Source organism: Oncorhynchus clarkii, chromosome 27, assembly GCF_045791955.1.
Source record: "Oncorhynchus clarkii lewisi isolate Uvic-CL-2024 chromosome 27, UVic_Ocla_1.0, whole genome shotgun sequence".
Classification (NCBI taxonomy): Eukaryota; Metazoa; Chordata; class Actinopteri; order Salmoniformes; family Salmonidae; genus Oncorhynchus; species Oncorhynchus clarkii.
Window position 1 is genome coordinate 46,795,214 of NC_092173.1, and position 20,290 is coordinate 46,815,503.

Below are 20,290 nucleotides of genomic sequence, written 5' to 3' on the forward strand. Positions count from 1 at the left end.
ACTGTAAGGTCTACTACACCTGTTGTATTCAGCATTTCACTGTAAGGTCTACTACACCTGTTGTATTCAGCATTTCACTGTTAGGTCTACTACACCTGTTGTATTCAGCATTTCACTGTAAGGTCTACTACACCTGTTGTATTCAGCATTTCACTGTAAGGTCTACTACACCTGTTGTATTCAGCATTTCACTGTAAGGTCTACTACACCTGTTGTATTCAGCATTTCACTGTAAGGTCTACTACACCTGTTGTATTCAGCATTTCACTGTAAGGTCTACTACACCTGTTGTATTCAGCATTTCACTGTAAGGTCTACTACACCTGTTGTATTCAGCATTTCACTGTAAGGTCTACTACACCTGTTGTATTCAGCATTTCACTGTAAGGTCTACTACACCTGTTGTATTCAGCATTTCACTGTAAGGTCTACTACACCTGTTGTATTCAGCATTTCACTGTAAGGTCTACTACACCTGTTGTATTCAGCATTTCACTGTAAGGTCTACTACACCTGTTGTATTCAGCATTTCACTGTAAGGTCTACTACACCTGTTGTATTCAGCATTTCACTGTAAGGTCTACTACACCTGTTGTATTCAGCATTTCACTGTAAGGTCTACTACACCTGTTGTATTCAGCATTTCACTGTAAGGTCTACTACACCTGTTGTATTCAGCATTTCACTGTAAGGTCTACTACACCTGTTGTATTCAGCATTTCACTGTAAGGTCTACTACACCTGTTGTATTCAGCATTTCACTGTAAGGTCTACTACACCTGTTGTATTCAGCATTTCACTGTAAGGTCTACTACACCTGTTGTATTCAGCATTTCACTGTAAGGTCTACTACACCTGTTGTATTCAGCATTTCACTGTAAGGTCTACTACACCTGTTGTATTCAGCATTTCACTGTGAGGTCTACTACACCTGTTGTATTCAGCATTTCACTGTGAGGTCTACTACACCTGTTGTATTCAGCATTTCACTGTAAGGTCTACTACACCTGTTGTATTCAGCATTTCACTGTAAGGTCTACTACACCTGTTGTATTCAGCATTTCACTGTAAGGTCTACTACACCTGTTGTATTCAGCATTTCACTGTTAGGTCTACTACACCTGTTGTATTCAGCATTTCACTGTTAGGTCTACTACACCTGTTGTATTCAGCATTTCACTGTAAGGTCTACTACACCTGTTGTATTCAGCATTTCACTGTTAGGTCTACTACACCTGTTGTATTCAGCATTTCACTGTAAGGTCTACTACACCTGTTGTATTCAGCATTTCACTGTGAGGTCTACTACACCTGTTGTATTCAGCATTTCACTGTAAGGTCTACTACACCTGTTGTATTCAGCATTTCACTGTAAGGTCTACTACACCTGTTGTATTCAGCATTTCACTGTGAGGTCTACTACACCTGTTGTATTCAGCATTTCACTGTTAGGTCTACTACACCTGTTGTATTCAGCATTTCACTGTTAGGTCTACTACACCTGTTGTATTCAGCATTTCACTGTTAGGTCTACTACACCTGTTGTATTCAGCATTTCACTGTTAGGTCTACTACACCTGTTGTATTCAGCATTTCACTGTAAGGTCTACTACACCTGTTGTATTCGGTGACTAATAAAGTTTGGATTTGATTTGAACCAAAAAAAGGAAATTCACCAAATAAATGTTTTTAAAAATGTTTATTTTTTACTTCACCTTTATTTAACCAGGTAGACTAGTTGAGAACAAGTTCTCATTTGCATATACACTATTGATGGTGTGTGTGTGTGTGCATTCACGCGTGAGTGTATGTGTTTGTGTGTCTGTTAGCCTGCTTTCCCAGAGAGCGTGTGTGTGTGTGTGTGGGTCCTAAACTACACTAACTAGCTGTGAATGAAAACGCTGTACGGAGACGCTCCCTCTAATTGAAAAATCACATGTGAAATGAAGGGCATTTGCATAATTCAACAAAGCCCCCCGCTCTGTAATTATCCAGAGAGAATAGAGGATTTGTTCCTTTAAAGGTTTGAAAGCTTCTAATGCCATGTTCTGGCTGAAAAGACCAACTCACTCAGTCCATTAGTAGTAGTACAATCATAGAATAGGCTGCTACACAAACCAGTAATGATCTAATTAACTGACTGACACTGTATTGTACAGAGGGGATCATATATATCGGCAACCTTGGTGTCACTTCACTTTTTTCAAAATAAGTTGAAAAAAAAAAACATTTAGTGTTTAAACATGTATTTGTTTTATTTTGACACAAGACCAAAAATAAAATAAATTATTTTAAATGACATTGAGATTTAGAACCCAAAAAAAAGAAAAATGGACAAAATTATAAAATTATTCAAAATTCTAATTAATTTGGTTGGAGGCAATTGTTCTCGCAATGATTCTCGTTTACTGTGCAATTTATCTCACATGTGCAAAGTTTCAGGTGCCTTCGGGGTAAAAAAAAAAATAGTGATTCAACCAGTTTTGAACAAGGAAAAGCTTAAACAGAAAAATGAACATGAACAAGTGCAAAAGGTGCCAATATATTTGAGCTGTATCTACCTGTCTACCTGGGTTCAGTTGAATAGATGAAACCGGTTCAGCTGGTTGGGGATAATAGGATACATGCAGAAAATGATGGCCGATACAGAGTTAACTGTTTAGGACAAGACAATAAGTACTACACTAGCCAAATGTAGTGTACTATTTTAGGAAATTGGATGGCATTTTACAGACAGACACAATCTCAGTTTTGTGTTTAGTAGAAACTAAGCAGCATATTGATATCTAGTGGCCCCTGAGTCAGCTTGTCTAATACCCTCTCCTCGATACTAACATCTCCTCTCCTCTCCTCTCCTCTCCTCTCCTCTCCTCTCCTCTCCTCTCCTCTATACTAACATGCTCTCTCTCTGTCTCTCTTTCTGTCTCTCTCTCTCTCTCTTTATGTCTCTCTCTCTCTCTCTCTCTCTCTCTCTCTCTCTCTCTCTCTCTCTTTCTGTATCCCACACTGATGAGTCACAGGCCAGGAATAAAACATGAACACCAAATCAGCATCTTGTAATATTTCCCAGAGTGAAAGAGCAGAGTAGAGCAGAGTGTGTTCTTCTCTTCATCACATTTGGGAGTCTGCATCCTAAATGACACCCTAATCCCTATACTGAGGAGGCAAAACATTAGGAACACCATGACATCGACTGACCAGGTGAATCCAGGTCAAAGCTCTAATCTCTTATTGATGTCACCTGTTAAATCCACTTCAATCAGTGTACACTACCGGTCAAAATGTATAGAACGCCTTCTCATTCAAGGGTTTTTCTTTATTTTTACTATTTTCTACATTGTAGAAAAATAGTGAAGACATCAAAACTATGAAATAACACATATGGAATCATGTACTAACCAAACAATAGTGTTAAACAAATGGAAATATAATTTATATGTGATATTCTTCAAATAGCCACCCTTCGCCTTGATGACAGCTTTGCACCCCCTTGGCATTCTCTCAACCAGCTTCACCTATGATGTCTTCTCCCGCATGTGCTGAGCACTTGTTGGCTGCTTTTCCTTCACTCTGCTGTCCGACTCATCTCAATTTGGTGGAGGATTGTGGAGGCCAGGTCATCTGATGCAGCACTCTCCTTCTTGGTCAAATAGTTCTTATACAGCCTAGAGGTTTGTTGGGTCATTGTCCTGTTGAAAAACAAATGATAGTCCCACTAAGCCCAAACCAGATGGGATGGTGTATCGCTTCAGAATGCTGTGGGAGTCATGCTGGTTAAGTGTGCCTTGAATTCTAAATAAATCACAAACAGTGTCACCAGCAAAGCACCATAACACCTCCTCCTCCATGCTTCACGGTGGGAACCACACATGCTGAGATCATCCGTTCACCCACACCTTGTCTCACAAAGACATGGCAGTTGGAACCAAAAATCTCAAATTTTGACTCATCAGACCAAAGCACAGATTTCCACCGGTCTAATGTCCATTGCCCATGTTCTTGGCCCAAGCAAGTCTCTTCTTATTATTGGTGTCCTTTAGTAGTGGTTTCTTTGCAGCAATTCGACCATGAAGGCCTCCTCCTCTCCTCTGAACAGTTGATGTTGAGAAGCATACATTTAGTTAATTCCTCCGCAATCCATGTCCTTTCTTTGTAATGCTCTTACTAGATTTGTTCTGTCGAACGGGATTGGTCCCTTATGAGATGCAGGAATGTCTTTTCAGCGGCCAGCAGACAAGGTAGTGGAGCGTGGCAAGACCCTCTTCCTCACAATAACTCCTGGATGTGTTCTGATCTTCACCCTGTCCGTCTCCTCCTCCTCCTCCATCTTTCTCTCATTCTCTTACTGTCTGTCTTCCTTCCTTCCTTCCTCTCCCTCCATTCTCTCTGTCTTCCTTCCTCTCCCTCTATTCTCTGTCTCCCTTCCTCTCCCTCTATTCTCTCTGTATTCCTTCCTCTCCCTCTATTCTCTCTGTGTTCCTTCCTCTCCATCTATTCTCTCTGTCTTCCTTCCTCTCCATATATTCTCTCTGTCTCCCTTCCCCTCCCTCTATTCTCTCTGTCTTCCTTCCTCTCCATCTATTCTCTCTGTCTCCCTTCCCCTCCCTCTATTCTCTCTGTGTTCCTTCCTCTCCATCTATTCTCTCTGTCTCCCTTCCTCTCCCTCTATTCTCTCTGTTTCCCTTCCCCTCCCTCTATTCTCTCTGTGTTCCTTCCTCTCCATCTATTCTCTCTGTCTTCCTTCCCCTCCCTCTATTCTCTCTGTGTTCCTTCCTCTCCATCTATTCTCTCTGTCTCCCTTCCTCTCCATCTATTCTCTCTGTCTCCCTTCCCCTCCCTCTATTCTCTCTGTGTTCCTTCCTCTCCATCTATTCTCTCTGTCTTCCTTCCTCTCCATCTATTCTCTCTGTCTTCCTTCCTCTCCATCTCTTCTCTCTGTGTTCCTTCCCCCCCCTCTATTGTCTCTGTCTCCCTTCCCCTCCCTCTATTCTCTCTGTCTCCCCGGCTCCCACAGAGATTTGTGCAGCGGACTGTGGTGGACATGGCATCTGCATGTCGGGCACCTGTCGCTGTGACGACGGCTGGATGGGCGCCGGGTGTGACCAGCGGGCGTGTCACCCACGCTGCAGCGAGCACGGCACCTGCAAGGAAGGGAAGTGTGAATGCAGCCCGGGGTGGAACGGAGAGCACTGCACTATGGGTAGGACAGAGAGACACAGTGGGAGGGTCTGGGTGTGTGTGCGGGGGGGGGGGGGGGGGGGGGGGGGGGTAGTGTTTGTGTCTCTATGTGTGTGTCGTGTGGTTGTTTGATGTTGGGGTTGACTGAGTTGGGGAGTAAAAGGGGGAAGCTTCATTGGATTTGTGCAACTCTGCGTATCATGACCAGGTTTACTCAATGATCTAACTTGTCTCCATTCATTTTAAATGTGGGAATGTGTCTTTTCATTTTAAATGTGTTAATGTGTCTTCATTTTAAATGTGTTAATGTGTCTTCATTTTAAATGTGTTAATGTGTCTTTTCATTTTAAATGTGGGAATGTGTCTTTTCATTTTAAATGTGGGAATGTGTCTTTTCATTTTAAATGTGTTAATAATGTGTCTTCTCATTTTAAATGTGTTAATGTGTTAATGTGTCTTTTCATTTTAAATGTGGGAATGTGTCTTTTCATTTTAAATGTGGGAATGTGTCTTTTCATTTTAAATGTGTTAATGTGTCTTTTCATTTTAAATGTGGGAATGTGTCTTTTCATTTTAAATGTGTTAACGTGTCTTTTCATTTTAAATGTGTTAATGTGTCTTTTCATTTTAAATGTGGGAATGTGTCTTTTCATTTTAAATGTGTTAACGTGTCTTTTCATGCCTGATTTCAAATACAAACATTTGCTTTGTTGCAAAGCTGTTGCAACCGCTTGAAAGATACTATTTTGGGCCGTGGGGTGAATATGGGGTTAAGAATGTTTTTGACATGATATTTCACTGGGAACATTTTCTATAACAATAGTAAAGTTTTAAAATATGTAGGGAGGGAGAGAGAGAGTTAGAGGGGGATGTAGGGAGGGGGAGGGAGAGAGGTGGAGGTAGGGAGGGAGAGAGTCGGTGGGGGAGGTAGGGAGGGGGAGGGAGAGAGGTGGAGGTAGGGAGGTGGAGGTAGGGAGGGGGAGGTAGGGAGGGAGGGGGAGGTAGGGAAGGAGAGAGTCGGAGGGGGAGGTAGGGAGGTGGAGGTAGGGAGGGGGAGGTAGGGAAGGAGAGAGTCGGTGGGGGAGGTAGGGAGTGGGAGGTAGGGAAGGAGAGAGTCGGAGGGGGAGGTAGGGAGGGAGGGGGAGGTAGGGAAGGAGAGAGTCGGAGGTAGGGAGGGGGAGGTAGGGAGGGAGAGAACGAGTTGGAGGGGGAGGTAGGGAGGGGGAGGTAGGGAGGGAGAGAACGAGTTGGAGGGGGAGGTAGGGAGGGGGAGGTAGGGATGAAGAGAGTCGGAGGGGGAGGTAGGGAAGAAGAGAGTCGGAGGGGGAGGTAGGGAGGGAGAGAGTCGGTGGGGGAGGTAGGGAATGAGAGAGTCGGTGGGGGAGGGAGAGAGTCGGAAAGGTAGAGAGGGAGAGGTAGGGAGGGAGAGGTAGGGAGGTTGAGGTAGGGAAGTAGAGAGTCGGAGGGGGAGGGAGGGAGGGAGGGAGGGAGGGAGGGAGGGAGGGAGGGAGGGAGGGAGGGAGAGGTAGGGAGGGATATAGGTACTGAGGGAGAGAGAGGGAGCCTAATGCTCTGTCCACAGATGAATACCATTTCTGTCTTGTATCAGTCTGTGGGCATAGTGTTGGCAGCCAGCCTATCAGCATGCTAGGATAGAGAGAGGGAGGTTTTAGTGTTGGCAGTCAGCCTATCAGCATGCTAGGATAGAGGGAGGGAGGTTTTAGTGTTGGCAGCCAGCCTATCAGCATGCTAGGATAGAGGGAGGGAGGTTTTAGTGTTGGCAGCCAGCCTATCAGCATGCTAGGATAGAGGGAGGGAGGTTTAAGTGTTGGCAGTCAGCCTATCAGCATGCTAGGATAAAGGGAGGGATGTTTAAATGTTGGCAGTCTGCCTATCAGCATGCTAGGATAGAGGGAGGGAGGTTTAAGTGTTGGCAGTCAGCTTATCAGCATGCTAGGATAGAGAGAGGGAGGTTTTAGTGTGGGCAGTCAGCCTATTAGCATGCTAGGATAGAGGGAGGGACGTTTAAGTGTTGGCAGTCAGCCTATCAGCATGCTAGGATAGAGGGAGGGACGTTTAAGTGTTGGCAGTCAGCCTATCAGCATGCTAGGATAGAGGGAGGGACGTTTAAGTGTTGGCAGTCAGCCTATCAGCATGCTAGGATAGAGGGAGGGAGGTTTTAGTGTTGGCAGCCAGCCTATCAGCATGCTAGGATAGAGGGAGGAGGGTTTTAGTGTTGGCAGTCAGCCTATTAGCATGCTAGGATAGAGGGAGGAGGGTTTTAGTGTTGGCAGTCAGCTTATCAGCATGCTAGGATAGAGGGGGGGAGGTTTTAGTGTTGGCAGGTCAGCCTATTAGCATGCTAGGATAGAGGGAGGTTTTAGTGTTGGCAGTCAGCCTATCAGCATGCTAGGATAGAGGGAGGAGGGTTTTAGTGTTGGCAGTCAGCCTATCAGCATGCTAGGATAGAGGGAGGAGGGTTTTAGTGCTGGCAGTCAGCCTATCAGCATGCTAGGATAGAGGGAGCGACAGCAGGATATGACTACAGCTCTGACTTCAGCAGACGATGTGTTTTACCCAGAGACAAGAACAGGAAAAGAATCCCCAGGATGGTTGTCACCATTCACATCAATGATTGATAATGGGTGGACTGGCGGCCATATTTGGTGGGATTGTTTTGTTATGGTTTCATTTCATTTTACACACATGGATTTTATCTTCTGCTCTTTGAGTTACTGGTGGCTGCCAGACTGACTAATGTCCCTCGCCACACAATCACAGACTTGTAAAGTTATAGACTGACTAATGTCCCTCGCCACACAATCACAGACTTGTAAAGTTATAGACTGACTAATGTCCCTCGCCACACAATCACAGACTTGTAAAGTTATAGACTGACTAATGTCCCTCGCCACACAATCACAGACTTGTAAAGTTATAGACTGACTAATGTCCCTCGCCACACAATCACAGACTTGTAAAGTTATAGACTGACTAATGTCCCTCGCCACACAATCACAGACTTGTAAAGTTATAGACTGACTAATGTCCCTCGCCACACAATCACAGACTTGTAAAGTTATAGACTGGCTAATGTCCCTCGCCACACAATCACAGACTTGTAAAGTTATAGACTGACTAATGTCCCCAGCCACACAATCACAGACTTGTAAAGTTATAGACTGACTAATGTCCCTCGCCACACAATCACAGACTTGTAAAGTTATAGACTGACTAATGTCCCTCGCCACACAATCACAGACTTGTAAAGTTATAGACTGACTAATGTCCCTCGCCACACAATCACATACTTGTAAAGTTATAGACTGGCTAATGTCCCTCGCCACACAATCACAGACTTGTAAAGTTATAGACTGACTAATGTCCCTCGCCACACAATCACAGACTTGTAAAGTTATAGACTGACTAATGCCCCTCGCCACACAATCACAGACTTGTAAAGTTATAGACTGACTAATGTCCCTCGCCACACAATCACAGACTTGTAAAGTTATAGACTGACTAATGTCCCTAGACACACAATCACAGACTTGTAAAGTTATAGACTGACTAATGTCCCTCGCCACACAATCACAGACTTGTAAAGTTATAGACTGACTAATGTCCCTCGCCACACAATCACAGACTTGTAAAGTTATAGACTGACTAATGTCCCTCGCCACACAATCACAGACTTGTAAAGTTATAGACTGGCGAATGTCCCTCGCCACACAATCACAGACTTGTAAAGTTATAGACTGACTAATGTCCCCAGCCACACAATCACAGACTTGTAAAGTTATAGACTGACTAATGTCCCTAGACACACAATCACAGACTTGTAAAGTTATAGACTGACTAATGTCCCTCGCCACACAATCACAGACTTGTAAAGTTATAGACTGGCTAATGTCCCTCGCCACACAATCACAGACTTGTAAAGTTATAGACTGACTAATGTCCCTCGCCACACAATCACAGACTTGTAAAGTTATAGACTGACTAATGTCCCTCGCCACACAATCACAGACTTGTAAAGTTATAGACTGACTAATGTCCCTAGACACACAATCACCGACTTGTAAAGTTATAGACTGACTAATGTCCCTCGCTACACAATCACAGACTTGTAAAGTTATAGACTGACTAATGTCCCTCGCCACACAATCACAGACTTAAGTTATAAAGTTATATTCTGACTAATGTCCCTCGCCACACAATCACAGACTTGTAAAGTTATAGACTGACTAATGTCCCTCGCCACACAATCACAGACTTGTAAAGTTATAGACTGACTAATGCCCCTCACCACACAATCACAGACTTGTAAAGTTATAGACTGACTAATGTCCCTCGCCACACAATCACAGACTTGTAAAGTTATAGACTGACTAATGTCCCTCGCCACACAATCACAGACTTGTTAAGTTATAGATTGACTAATGTCCCTAGACACACAATCACAGACTTGTAAAGTCATAGACTGGCTAATGTCCCTCGCCACACAATCACAGACTTGTAAAGTTATAGACTGACTAATGTCCCTAGACACACAATCACAGACTTGTAAAGTCATAGACTGGCTAATGGCCCTCGCCACACAATCACAGACTTGTAAAGTTATAGACTGGCAGTGGAATGATGTGCAGCACTCCCCACTGTGCACAGACATCAATTCAACGTCTATTCAACGTCGGTCCAACCGCTGTGTCCCCAGTGGGTAGTTTAGGACCGATTGATTGTTTGTCATGATTTAATTAAATGATAACTGGACCTTTTGATTGGAGAAAACCACAAAACTGATTGGATGAAAATGGATAATGTTTAACTGCATATTCTTACAACACTATTTTTCACCTGAGGTTTAACCAGCAGTTGGTTTGTTTTCGTTTCTCATGTCATGTGAGGTCATCTCTGGGGTTTCGTATCCTTTCTAAGAACAGTCCCCAGAATCAGAGAACTATATATATATATATATATACACATATATATATATAGCTTGTTTTTCATCCTGACTGCCTGTCTCATCTTTTCTGTCTTTGTTACCTCAGATCCACATGTTTCTCCCTCTTCCCCTCTCTCCCTCTCTATGTTTCACTCTCTCTCTCTACCGCTCTCTGTTTCACTCTCTCTATTCCTCTCTCTCTCCCTCCCTCTCTCTTCCCCTCTCTTCCCCTCTCTTCCCCTCTCTCCCTCTCTCTTCCTCTCTCTCCCTCTCTCTATTTCTCTCTCCCTCTCTCTTCCACTCTCTTCCTATCTCTCCCTCTCTCTGTCCCCATCATTTTCTTCTCTTGTGTTTTATTTTCCCTAAAGAAGGCCCCTGGCTACCACCCTACAGCAGTAGTACAGACAGACGGACGCGGTGTCACAAGTTGTTCTTTGTTATCATCACTTTTTTACAACTAACACAGTCTAGTTGTAGAATTCACCCAGAACCACCCAGGCTCATAACAGGAAGAGAATTACCACTCCCCCCCCCCTTTCTCCTTTCTAAGTATCCCACAATGAGAAGTATTTTGCGAACTCCCACACAAAGATGTTGAGTGAACAGTCAAAAAGGGACAAAAGTAAAAGAGTATTAATTTTTGGTGAAAAAGCTCCAGCCTCGTCTATCTGAGTGGGGAGTAGGAGGATGGTTTTTCTCTAGACAGGCTAACTCTAGACATGCTAGCTCTAGACATGCTAACTCTAGACAGGCTAACTCTAGACATGCTAGCTCTAGACATGCTAGCTCTAGACAGGCTTTCTCTAGACATGCTAACTCTAGACAGGCTAGCTCTAGACAGGCTAACTCTAGACATGCTAACTCTAGACAGGCTAACTCTAGACATGCTAACTCTAGACAGGCTAACTCTAGACATGCTAACTCTAGACAGGCTAACTCTAGACAGGCTAGCTCTAGACAGGCTAGCTCTAGACAGGCTAACTCTAGACAGGCTAACTCTAGACAGGCTAGCTCTAGACAGGCTAGCTCTAGACAGGCTAACTCTAGACATGCTAGCTCTAGACAGGCTAGCTCTAGACAGGCTAGCTCTAGACAGGCTAACTCTAGACATGCTAGCTCTAGACAGGCTAACTCTAGACATGCTAACTCTAGACAGGCTAGCTCGAGACAGGCTAACTCTAGACAGGCTAGCTCTAGACAGGCTAGCTCTAGACAGGCTAACTCTAGACATGCTAGCTCTAGACAGGCTAACTCTAGACATGCTAACTCTAGACAGGCTAGCTCTAGACAGGCTAACTCTAGACAGGCTAGCTCTAGACAGGCTAGCTCTAGACAGGCTAACTCTAGACATGCTAGCTCTAGACATGCTAACTCTAGACAGGCTAGCTCTAGACATGCTAGCTCTAGACATGCTAACTCTAGACAGGCTAACTCTAGACAGACTAACTCTAGACAGGCTAGCTCTTCCTTCTCTAAGGCTATATTGAGACCCATCCACACTTCCTTCTCTAAGGCTATATTGAGACCCATTCACACTTCCTCCACTAAGGCTATATTGAGACCCATCCACACTTCCTCCACTAAGGCTATATCAAGACCCATTCACACTTCCTCCACTAAGGCTATATTGAGACCCATCCACACTTCCTCCACTAAGGCTATATTGAGACCCATCCACACTTCCTCCACTAAGGCTATATTGAGACCCATCCACACTTCCTCCACTAAGGCATGACATGGTACCCTCCCCACTGGGAACACGCTGGTTGAATCAATGTTGTTTCCACGTCATTTCAACTAAATACGTTGAACCATTTTTGAATATACGTTGAACTGACGTCTGTGCTCAGTGAGTGTTCACTATATAGTACATTACTTTTACAGGGCTTTGGTCTAAAGTAGTGCACTATTTTGGAAATGGGGGGTGCCATTTGGGATGCAGAGAGATACATACAAAGCTCTCCCCTCATCAATTTACTCACAATTGTTGCTAATTTATTAAAAATAAAACCTGAAATATCACATTTAGTATTCAGACCCTTTGTTCAAGCTTCACACACCTGTATTTGGGGAGTTTCTCTTATTATTCTCTGCACATCCTCTCAAGCTCTGTCAGGTTGGATGGGGAGCATCGCTGCATAGCTATTTTCAGGTCTCTCCAGAGGTGTTCGTTCTTGTTCAAGTCCGGGGCTCTGACTGGGCCACTCAAGGACATTCAGAGACTTGTCCCGAAGCCACTCCTGCGTTGTCTTGGCTGTGTGCTTAGGGTCATTGTCCTGTTAGAAGGTAAACCTTCGCCCCAGTCTAAGGTCTTAACTGTTCTGGAGTAGGTTTTCATCAAGGATCTCTCTGTGCTTTGCTCTGTTCATTTTTCCCTCGATCCTGACTATTCTCCCAGTCCCTGCCACTGAAAAACATCCCCACAGCATGATGCTGCCACCACCATGCTTCACCGTAGGGATGGTGCCAGGTTTCCTCCAGACGTGACGCTTGGCATTCAGGCCAAAGAGTTAAATCTTGGTTGTACATCTGGTATCTTGGTATGTACATATAAATATATGGATGAGCAATGGCCGAATGGCATAGGCAAGATGCAGTAGATGGTATAGAGTACAGTATGAGATGAGTAGTGTAGGATCTGTAAACATTATTAAAGTGGCATTATTTAAAGTGACTTGTGATACCTTTATTAAATCAATTTATTAAAGCGGCCAGTGATTTGAGTCTGAATGTTGGCAGCAGCCTCTCTGTGATAATGATGGCCGTTTAGCAGTTTGATGGCCTTGAGATAGAAGCTGACTAGTGGTGGCTGTTTAACAGGCTGATGGCCTTGAGATAGAAGCTGTTTTTCAGTCTCTTGGTCCCAGCTTTGATGCACCTGTACTGACCTCGCCTTCTGGATGATAGTGGTGTGAACAGGCATTGGCTCGGGTGGTTGTTGTCCTTGATGATCTCTTTGGCCTTCCTGTGACATCGGGTGCTGTAGGTGTCATGGAGGTCAGGTAGTGTGATGCTTTCTGTGCAGACCTCACTATCCTCTGGAGAGCCTTGCGGTTTTGGGTGGGGCAGTTGCCATACCAGGCGGTGATACAGCCCGACAGGATGCTCTCGATTGTGCATCTGTAAAAGTTTGTGAGGGATTTAGGTGACAAGCCAAATATCTTCAGCCTCCTGAGGTTGAAGAGGCGGTGTTGCGCCTTCTTCACCACGCTGTCTGTGTGGGTGGACCATTTCAGTTTGTCCGTGATGTGTACGCCAAGGAACTTAAAACTTACTACCCTCTCCACTGCTGTCCCGTCAATGTGGATAGGGGGGTGCTCCCTCTGCTGTTTCCTGAAGTCCACGATCAACTCCTTTGTTTTGTTGACGTTGAGTGCGAGGTTGTTTTCCTGACACCACTCCGTCAGGGCCCTCACCTCCTCCCTGTAGGCCATCTCGTCGTTGTTGGTAATCAAGCCCACTACTGTAGTGTTGTCTGCAAACATGATGATTGAGTTGGAGGTGTGCATGGCCCTGCAGTCATGGGTGAACAGGAAGAACAGGAGGGGGCTGAGCACGCACCCTTGTGGGGCCCCAGTGTTGAGGATCAGCGAAGTGGAGATGTTGTTTCCTACCTTCACCACCTGGGCCAGTCTGAAAGTCCAGGACCCAATTGCACAGGGCGGGGTTGAGACCTAGGGTCTCTAGGGTCTTGATGACGAGTTTGGAGGGTACTATGGGGTTGAATGCTGTGCTGTAGTCAATGAACAGCATTCTTATCTTTGCCTTCTTGGGTACAGGAACAATGGTGGCCCTCTCGAAGCATGTGGCGACAGCAGACTGGGATAGGGAGAGATTGAACATGTCCGTAAACACACCAGCCAGCTGGTTTGCGCATGCTCTGAGGACGCGGCTGGGGATGCTGTCTGGGCCAACAGCCTTGCGAGGGTTAACACTTTTAAATGTCTTACTCACTTTGTCCACGGAGAAGGTTAGGGGGGGGCCCGCAGTCCTTGGTAGCAGGCCGCATTGGTGGTCCTGTATTATCCTTTTTAGCTTGTCTGGATGCAAGACGTCGGTGTCCGTGACGTGGCTGGTTTTCTTTTTTGTAGTCCGTGATTTCCTGTAGACCTGCCACATACATCTCGTGTCTGAGCCTCAGGATATATGGTTTCCAGTTTACATAGAGTCCAGTGAAGTTCCTTGACGTCCGTCGTGGTATCTGCTTGTGGGGGGATACACACGGCTGTGCCTATAATCTAAGAGAATTATCTTGGGAGATAATACGGTCGGCATTTGATTGTAAGGAATTCTAGGTCAGGTGAACATAAGTACTTGAGTTATGATTACACCATGAGTCGTTAATCATGAAGCATACACCCCCGCCCTTCTTCTTACCAGAGAGATGTTTGTTTTAGTTGGAGCGACCCGTGAAGAAACCCAGTGGCTGTACGGACTCTGACAACATATCCCTAGTGAGCCATGTTTCCGTGAAACAGAGAATGTTACAATCTCTGATGTCTCTCTGGAAGGCAACTTGTGCCCTAATTTTGTCCACCTTGTTGTCTAGAGACTGGACATTGGAGAGTAATATGCTTGAAACCAGTGGGTGGTGTGCTCGCCTTCTAAGTCTGATCAGCATGCCACTCCGTCTGCCTCTCCTGTAGTGACAACGTTGTTTTGGGCCTCTGGGATTAGATCCAATATCCAGGGTGGAGGCCCTTCTCCCGACTGCTCAGTTTGGCCGGGTGGTTTGCTCTAGGAAGAGTCTTGGTGGTTCCAAACTTCATCCGTTTAAGAATGACGGAGGCCACTGTGTTCTTGTGGACCTTCAATGCTGCAGAAATGCTTTAGTACCCTTCCCCAGATCTGTGCCTCGACACAATCCTGTCTCGGACCTCTACGGACAATTCCTTCAACCTCATGGTTTGGTTTTTTGCTCTGAAATGCACTGTCAACTGTGGGACCTTATATAGACAGGTGTGTGCCTTTCCAAATCATGTCCAATCAATTGATTTTACCACAGATGAACATCAAGGATGATCAAGGGGAACAGGATGCACCAGAGATACATTTCCAGTCTCGTAGCAAAGGGTCCGAATACTGATGTCACAATGTTGTTTTTTATTAAATTTTAATTAGAAATGTGCCTTATTGCTATTGTTATTGTGTGTGCCTTATTATGGGCTATTGTGTGTAGATTGATGAGGATTATTTATTTTTTTAATCCATTTTAGAATCAGGCTGTAACGTAACAAAATGTAGACAAAGTCAAGGGGTCTGAATAGTTTCTGGATGTAAATACACTGTATATTTTGCTGATGTCTTCAGTTGGTCATTGGGATCCGATTGAAATTTTATTTTCACATCTCTTTGTCTCGTTCTTCTTATTCTCCCTCCCTCCCTCCCTCCCTCCCTCCCTCCCTCCCTCCCTCTTTCTCTCTCTTTCTCTCTCTCTCTCTCTCTCTCTCTATACCTCTCCCTCCCTCTCTCTCTCTCTCTCTCTCTCTCTCTCTCTCTCTCTATACCTCTCCCTCCCTCTCCCTCTCTCTCTCTACCTCTCCATTCCTCTGCCTGTGTCTTGCCTTGGCTTGTGTGTGTGTGTGATGCTGCTTGTAATGTATGTGGTGTGTTTGTGTCACCATACTGCTGTGTTTCTGTTCTCCTGTTTTGTAGTAAAACAACACCTAGTCTTACTGTGTCTGTCATGTAAGCTGCTGCTGTTCAACCTCTCCCTTATATGTGTGTCTCTTATCTCCCCAAGCTCACTATCTGGAGAAGGTAGTGAAAGGTACGGCACACCTCCTTCCTTCCTCTCATCACAACTACACTACCCAGCATTCACCAGGCAACAGTCATATCCAGTGGCCATTCTACTTCCTCCTCCCCCACGTCCATATATGGTGTTGCCTGCTCCTCAAACCCCCTCAAATCACCAGTCACAGGCTGTGTCTATGTAGTGCATTATTTTGACAAGAGCCCTAACTGTCCTGGTCAGCAGTAGTGCACTACATAGGGACCAAGGGACCATTCAGGGTGTGACAAAAATGTCCCACTTTCACCTGTACTCTCATCTTCACCATTATTGTCACATCTGGTCACCTGACTAACAGTCTCCACTTAGAATGTTCTCTCTGTCAAACCTGGTCACCTGACTAACAGTCTCCACTTAGAATATTCTCTCTGTCTAACCTGGTCACCTGACTAACAGTCTCCACTTAGAATGTTCTCTCTGTCAAACCTGGTCACCTGACTAACAGTCTCCACTTAGAATATTCTCTCTGTCTAACCTGGTCACCTGACTAACAGTCTCCACTTAGAATGTTCTCTCTGTCTAACCTGGTCACCTGACTAACTGTCTCCACTTAGTATGTTCTCTCTGTCTAACCTGGTCACCTGACTAACAGTCTCCACTTAGAATGTTTTCTCTGTCTAACCTGGTCACCTGACTAACAGTCTCCACTTAGAATGTTCTCTCTGTCTCAACTGGTCACCTGACTAACTGTCTCCACTTAGAATGTTCTCTCTGTCTCACCTGGTCACCTGACTAACTGTCTCCACTTAGAATGTTCTCTCTGTCTCACCTGGTCACCTGACTAACAGTCTCCACTTAGAATGTTCTCTCTGTCACACCTGGTCACCTGACTAACTGTCTCCACTTAGAATGTTCTCTCTGTCTCACCTGGTGAATCACACCGTTGTCCTTCCTCGTCCTCCTCTGTTGTGAGGCCTACTGGATACTACTGGGGTTAGAATGTTCTCTGGTGTATGATATGACCCCCCCCCCCCCCCCCCCCCCCCCACACACTCTCATCATAGGGGTATTAGGATGGGTGAGGAGTAGAGAAGGGATCTCTGTAACCTGATGGAGGGAGGAGATGGAGAGGGTGAGGGAGGGTTCTCTGTAACCTGAACGAGGGAGGAGGGGAGCAGAGGGGGAGGGAGGATTCTCTGTAACCTGAAGGAGGGAGGAGGGGAGCAGAGGGGGAGGGAGGGTTCTCTGTAACCTGAAGGAGGTAGGAGGGGAGCAGAGGGGGAGGGAGGGTTCTCTGTAACCTGAAGGAGGGAGGAGGGGAGCAGAGGGGGAGGGAGGGTTCTCTGTAACCTGAAGGAGGTAGGAGGGGAGCAGAGGGGGAGGGAGGGTTCTCTGTAACCTGAAGGAGGGAGGAGGGGAGCAGAGGGGGGAGGGTTCTCTGTAACCTGAAGGAGGAAGGAGATGAGGAGGAGGAGAGGTGAGGACGGGGGGAAGATGTAGGGGACATGGGGTTCTCTGTCACCTGGTCCACCCAGTATGGATGATATGCTGTTGTGAGGAGGATCTGATATGTTATTTTATTTTTAATTTTATTTTTATATAACCTTTATTTAACTAAGCAAGTCAGTTAAGAACAAATTCTTATTTACAATGACGGCCTACCCTGGCCAAACCTGGACGATGCCGGGCCAATCGTGCGCCATCCTATGAGACTCCCAATGTGCTAGTCCGGATGTGATACAGTCTGGATAGGTGCTGGGGCCACAGCCACTCTACAGCCTTGCTAATTAAACGGCTTGATGCTCTGGCTGGTGCAGCACAGGCAGGGGGTGGAGGCTGAATGCCATATCTACCTCTCTCTCTATCTCTCCTTCTCTCTGTCACTCTCTCTCTCCCCCTGTCCCTTTCTCTCTCTCTCTCTCTCTCTGTCTCTCTCTCTCTCGCTCTCTCTCTCTCTCTCTCTCTCTCTCTCTGTCTCTGTATCTGTCTCTGTCTCTCTCTCTCTCTCTCTCTCTCTCTGCATGCTGGGAGTGATTGGTGCATGCTGGGAATTGTTTGAGTGAAGGAGTGCGTGTGTTGTGGAGAGTTAGATATTCACAACTTTATTTCGGTTTGCTATTTCTTGGTTTTCTTCTGTGCATGATTAAGGTTATTATTTTTACTTTTTTTGTTGTGGTAGAATTAAGTTTTTTGTTTTTCGTATCGAAATTACCCTGATTTTGGCGGGGATGGCAGCCCGAATGGGGATGCCGTCCCTGTCACTTCGGCACGGCTTTAGGTGTGTTACTGAAGCTACTGTCACGGTGGAGGAGTTTCTGGTCGCCGTAGGAGAGAAGGTAGGCTATGAGAATATTGCTTATGCATCCCGGATGAATAAAGCTGTGGTGGTATTTCTTAAAGAAGAATGTCTGGTTGATCGGATGGTTGAGCATGGTGTAATTCTTAAAGGAATGTTTATTCAAGTTACGCCGCTTTTTTCTCCGTCAACAAGGGTAACGATTTCAAATGTACCACCGTTTATTCCAAATGAGCTGTTGGAGCGCGAGTTATTGCGCTTTGGGAAGTTCGCCAGTTCAATTAAGGTTGTTCCGTTGGGTTGCAAACACCCGGCGTTGAAACAGGTAATGTCATTTCGGCGACAGGTGTTTATGTTTTTGGACTCACCGGAGCAGACTTTAGAGTTATCGTTTAAAGTCAAGTATGACAATAGATTGTATATGGCTTATGCTAGTACGGGTAGTCAACGGTGTTTTGAGTGTGGGGATGTTGGTCATAAGCGACATGCTTGCCCGAAAAGGGAGAAGGCCGAGGGAGGGGCGCAGGTGGTCCTCATAACGCCTGGGCCCACTGATGTAGGGAGAGGTGGGCCGACAGCGGCAGAGCAGCCACAAGCACCTGGTGCTGAGGAACAAGTTATCCCCGTTGAGGGCACGGGGTTGCAACTTGTATTAGAGGGAAATGTTATGCTACAGAAAAGTATTGTTGTAGAAGGTAAGGATGTATCTGAAGAGCCAGTTCCTCAGACTGGTGAGCAGGTGCCCAGTATGAGTGCTGGGGTAAAGGAGGGGGTTCATGTGGAGCTAGGCTCCCAGGTAGTGGAGGATATGCCCATTGTGAGTAACGGGGTACAGGAGGGGTTTCATGTGGAGCTAGGCTCCCAGGTAGTGGAGGAGATGCCCACTACGAGTAATGAGGTTCAGGAGGGGTTTCATGTGGAGCTAGGCTCCCAGGTAGTGGAGGAGATGCCCACTACGAGTGCTGGGGTTCATGTAGAGCTAGGCTCCCAGGTAGTGGAAGAGATGCCCACTACGAGTAATGAGGTACATGAGGGTTTTCATGTGGAGCTAAGCTCCAAGGCAGTAGAGGAGATGCCCACTACGAGTGCTGGGGTTCATGTGGAGCTAGGCTCCCAGTTAGTGGAGAAGATGACTACTATGAGTAGTGATGTTCAGGTGGGGCTAGTCTCCCAGGTAGTGGAGGAGATGCCTGGTACGAGTGATGAGGTGCAAGTGGGGAGTGTTGAAAGGGATGTGGTAGAGGGGAGTCAGTTGTCTGTGGTCTCAGCTGAAGATCAGGAGAATGATATGGATATCTCTTTAGATATGACAGCTGCTGGTGAGGACTCAGTTTATGATCTAGAGGAGGTAAATGAGTTTCTGGATCAGACTTTTGGGAAATCTGTCAAATTGGCAGATTATTTTGATGTTGATAAGTTTGTGAGGTCAGCTGTGATGTTACAGAAGACGGTGGGGTTAGACCAATTGAGTGAGAAGAAGCGGTTTCGCTTGAGGAAATTTATTACTGCTGTTGCAGCAGCAAAAGGTGGTGGGAAACGTGTTCAGGTTAAGAGAAGAAAGAAAAATAATGATGATGATCATGCTTCATAGGGTGTCTTTTTTCTCGTTGGTTTCTCTGTGGTTTCTTCTGCTTTTCTTTTCTCTTTTCTATATGGAGGTACTAAGGGTAGGTTCTCTCAATATTAATGGGGGAAGGGACAGGAATAAGAGGGCTTGGGTACTAGAAGTAATAAAACAGAAAAGGCTTAATGTAGTTTTCCTACAGGAGACACATAGTGATGAGGAAAATGAGGTTGACTGGGGTATGTGGTGGGAGGGGCAGCATGTACTCAGTCATGGTACTAATTTCAGTGCTGGGGTGGCCATCTTGTTTTCCTCAGGCTTAGGGGTGACTGTGGTATCTACAACAGAGATTGTCAAGGGTCGGGTTTTATTGGTCAAGGTGGATGTTATGGGGTTTCTGTTTGTTTTTTTGAATGTTTATGCTCCGAATGAGGGTACAGAGCGTATTGCTATATTTGATCAAATAAAGGAAACCTTAAGACAGTGTGACCAAGAGGGGTGTATGGTTTTAGGGGGTGACTGGAACTGTACAGTGGATTTTACTGTTGATCGCACCGCTGAAGAACCTCACCT

The 20,290-nt window shown here is 45.6% G+C and overlaps 1 protein-coding gene across 1 annotated transcript in view; it reads left to right on the forward strand.

Moving 5' to 3' along the window:
• The window catches only part of LOC139385837 (teneurin transmembrane protein 4), a 523,395-nt gene that overhangs the window by 246,904 nt on the left and 256,201 nt on the right, over positions 1-20,290 (forward strand). Inside the window, exons 14-15 of the mRNA XM_071131087.1 lie at positions 5,015-5,200; positions 15,867-15,893. Of these exons, the coding sequence (XP_070987188.1) occupies positions 5,015-5,200; positions 15,867-15,893 (213 nt within the window). The remainder of the gene's footprint in view (positions 1-5,014; positions 5,201-15,866; positions 15,894-20,290) is intronic.